The 3,951-nt window shown below is 51.9% G+C and overlaps 1 protein-coding gene across 1 annotated transcript in view; it reads right to left on the bottom strand.

Moving 5' to 3' along the window:
• Rbpms2 (RNA binding protein with multiple splicing 2) overlaps positions 1 to 963 on the bottom strand; it is a 27,276-nt gene extending 26,313 nt beyond the window's left edge. Inside the window, exons 1-2 of the mRNA XM_013009922.1 lie at positions 947 to 963; positions 511 to 538 (exon numbers count right to left, since the gene is read on the bottom strand). Of these exons, the coding sequence (XP_012865376.1) occupies positions 511 to 538; positions 947 to 963 (45 nt within the window). The remainder of the gene's footprint in view (positions 1 to 510; positions 539 to 946) is intronic.
• Between the last annotated feature and the right edge of the window lie 2,988 nt (positions 964 to 3,951).

Raw genomic sequence — 3,951 nt, 5'->3', positions numbered from 1 at the left:
TCGAGCATGCAAGGCAAGCGCTCTACCACTGAGCCACCTTCCCAGCCCCCCAAACTCTTTTTTGCTCAAGGCTAACGCTCTACCACTAGAGCCACAGTGCCACTTTCTGCTTTTTCTGTGATTTAAATGGAGATAAGAGTCTCCAAGGCTATTGAGGCTGGTTTTGAATCACAATCCTCAGACCTCAGCCTCCTGAGTAGGTAGGGTAACAGGCATGAGCCACCAGCGCCCGGCTAGGTCTCCATTTTAAAAATAAAAACCACAAGCTTCACATGGTGGATAGACCTACAAGTACTCGGGAAGCTGAAGCAGGAGCCTAGCCTGGGCCACACAGTAAAACCTTGTCTCTAATACATTCATCCATCCATACATATATGTCTCCTTGCAGAGATACCATAACTACATAGATATCCCTGGAGAATCACTAGGATGGGCCAGGCTTGGGTCTGGGCTTCAGCAGTACCAACATAAGCCTACCTGGAGCAGGGTTTTCAGGTTCTGTTAACTCACCTGGTACTCTAGCTCCAGGAAGACCCACCTGGGGGAAGGTACACCCATAGGCTAAAAGGGACGGGCAGCTCCTTCCTCCTTTTAGTTCCCTGCTGCCCTCCTTAGCTTTCAAAGGTTATCAAAGCCTTTAACACATTTTACCAAGTGGCCAGAAAATGTCACTCTTCTCCTCACCGCCCCCCCCCCCATCTTACCATCTTCACAATACAGCACACTTCTGGTAATTACCCAAATAAGCCATAAGGTTCCCCTCATTTTTTTTTTTTCTGGAGACAGGATCTTACTGTGTAACACAAGCTGGCCTCAAACTCTTGATCCCCCTGCCTCTCAGCCTCCCCACTTTCATACACGGCTTCTAGCGATGCCTATAACCACCCTCACAAGCCTAACAACCTCCTGTTCTCCCACCATGTCTTTCAGGGAGGGCACCTCTAACCTCTCCATGGGCGCCATGATCCCAAGTAGTGACATCCTCCTACCCCCTCCCAGCAAGTCCACTTCACCTCCCAGCCTTTTTAGCTGCATTCCTAATTCCTGATCCAGAGAAAAGGAACCTGATGCTACCCCCTGGGAAGGGAGGCAAGAGAGGAAAGTTGAGGCTACATAAAGTTGAGTCCATTGAAGAGAAGCAGCCACTCACTGGTCCTCCTCAGATCTATAAAAACACACTCCCTTTCTCCTCTGATCCAGAACTTCCGGGAAACTGACATGTTAGGATGAGCAGTAGATTCCTTGGTTTTCTAGGCTTGCTCCAGCCAACCTCCAAAGCTGATTGGCAAGAGCCTGCCTGGATCAGCCATGGCACTATACCACACAAATATTAACAAACACACAAAAGACTACTCATTCCTGTAATCCTAGCTACTCAGGAGGCTGAGGTCTGAGGATCGTGGTTCAAAGCAGGAAAGTCTGTGACACTCTTATTATCTCCAATTAACCACCAGAAAAATGGAAGCAGAGCTGTGGCTCAAAATAGTAGAGCACTAGTCTTTTTTTTTTTTTTTTTTGTCGGTTGTGGGGCCGGAACTCTGGGCCTGGGCTCTGTCCCTCAGCTCTTCAGCTCAAGGCGAGCGCTCTACCACTTTAAGCCATAGCACCACTTCCGGTTTTCTGGTGGTTGATTGGAGATAGGAGTCTCACGGTCTTTCCTGCCCAGGCTGGCTTTGAACGGAGATCCTCAGATCTCAGCCTCCTTAGTAGCTAGGATTATATGCGTGAGCCACCAGTGCCCAGCTAGAGCACTAGTCGTAAATGAAAGAGCTCAGGGACAATGTCCAGGCCCTGAGTTCAAGCCCATGACTGGCAAGAAAAATACAAATAATTCTCTGGATAACGACTTTTAGGGATTGAAGAGCTTACTGCCTAGTGGTGGATCTTAACAAAAGGGCAAAGACAAGTCCTTCACCATAATGACTAGGTACCCCCAGCAGAGTTTTTGGTCCACTCTTCAGAAAGCTGATGAGGAGAGGAACTCACACTTGTTGTCACCAGGCCTGAGCAGACACTAGGCCAGGAGATCCCAAGGCTACCTTTTAAGATCTCCGCTAAAGACAAGCCAGAGCCCCTCTCCAAGTGCTACTCTCATAGACTGTGAACCATCAGTACTGAGCGCTTGTAGGCATTACTTTTTTTTTTCCCCCTTGTTTTGGTCCTTGGGCTTGAACTCAAGGCCTAGGCACTCTACCATTGGATCCACAGCTCCACCTCCAGCTTCCTTGGGTAGTTAATTGGAGATAAGAGTCTTACAGGCTTTCCTGCCTTGGTTGGCTTGCAGCCTCCTGAATAGCTAGGATTACAGGCAGGAGCCATTAAGTGCCCAGCTACTTTTTAAGGATCCTTTCCTCTCTCCCAAAAGGGCAATTAACAATTTTTTTTAAAGCAGCCAAAAACCTCAAATGCTGCCCCCTCCCCAACTTTAGTGTGGCCACATGGTTTTATTCTTTCAGAAATCCAGGGTGTGGTGGCTCGAGGGGTTGATCGGCTGACCCCCAGGCTTTCCTTTAGGGGGATGTCTTTGCTCAAGTCAACCTGTTAAATAAATGAAAGTGGGGTTTGGGGTCCTTGCCCATAGGAGATACTGCCCTCCTCCAATTTCCACCCGAAGAGAGGTAAGGCAGGCACAGTGCAAACACACCAGCAACCCTGCCATTCTCCCATCTCTCAGGAGAAACCAAGTAGCCAGGATAGAGTGAGGGTCCCACAAAGCCAAGCACCTGCAGATACCAAGCTGCCAGGAGGACAAAGCCTATGGGACCTAAAACAAACACAACCACTAATGGACAGATGTGAGGCTCTTCCTCTCCACCTTCGGAATGACAAGCTGTATATACTACTTCCCTTCTTCTTACCCTCAAAACCAGAGATCCAGACATAAGTCTGGAGTGTGTCACGTCATTGGTGGTCTAGGACTGGCAGCAGGTAAGAGCTGGTGTGCTGAGCTCAGCCCAGTAGAGGGTCTTTGTGCCATTCCCTACCAAACCCATAGTACCAGGAGTGGCTAGACACCAGCCCCCACCAGGGAGATCTGTGGTTTCTCCCCAGGCCAAGGGGAAAGGCGCTCAGAATGGATAACTGGCCTTTGGTTTCCTGGGCAAGAACATGCCAGGGAGGGACAGGAAGGGGTCTCTCAGCCCAGGAGTGACATAGCAGAGGCCAGAGGCGCCTTTCGGAGCTGACAGATCTGTCTTCCGTCTAAGCAATTCTCCGAGCCGGCCTAATTCCTATTCGCTGATGGCTTTTGCATGTTTGGTTTGAGACTGGGACTCGAACTCGGTACCTTGACGCTTTTCCCTTCTGGTTAGCGCTCTACCCACCAAGCCACCCCATCCAAACCCCACCGCCGAAGGGTTTAAAGGCTTTCATCCACCACCTTCCCCCCTTCTTCCCCCCCCTCCAGAGTCCTCCCCCACCCATCCCATTCACCCCCGAAGCTGCCGATTTCTTTTGTTCATTCAGCCGGCAGAAAGAGATAGGCAGGATCGAACCCAGGCTAGCTTTTTTTTTTCTTTTCGGGGTGCTGCCTTAGCTCCCAGGGCAAAAAAAAACAGCGGCAGCAAACGAAGCCCTTGAGGTGTCTTTTCTCCATCTCCTTCCAAACTAAACGCCAACTGTGTGCTCACCACGGGCCAAACTTGCAAGTTCTGGAGTGGTCGGGAGAATCGGCCCGCCCCGAGGTGCAGGCCGGCCGGTCCCGGGCCTCCAAGGTCACCGGGAGGGAGGGACGGAGGTGGGAAGGCAGGGGAGAAGAAGACACCGCCCCGGCTAGGGGGTCCCCACCACCCCCGCTCACCGCGGGGCCGCGAGCCCGCCACGTTCGCCCCGCAGCCAGATCTGTCTTCCCAGGCGCGGCGGCGCGGGGAGCCCACCTCGGGACGCACGCACGGACAGACGGACGGACGGACGGGAGGCGGCGCGGCCCCTCCACGAACACCGGGGAACCCG

Source organism: Dipodomys ordii, unplaced genomic scaffold, assembly GCF_000151885.1.
Source record: "Dipodomys ordii isolate 6190 unplaced genomic scaffold, Dord_2.0 Scaffold11, whole genome shotgun sequence".
Classification (NCBI taxonomy): Eukaryota; Metazoa; Chordata; class Mammalia; order Rodentia; family Heteromyidae; genus Dipodomys; species Dipodomys ordii.
Note: the sequence above shows the minus strand (reverse complement) of the source record. Positions and strands in the feature narration are given on the sequence as shown.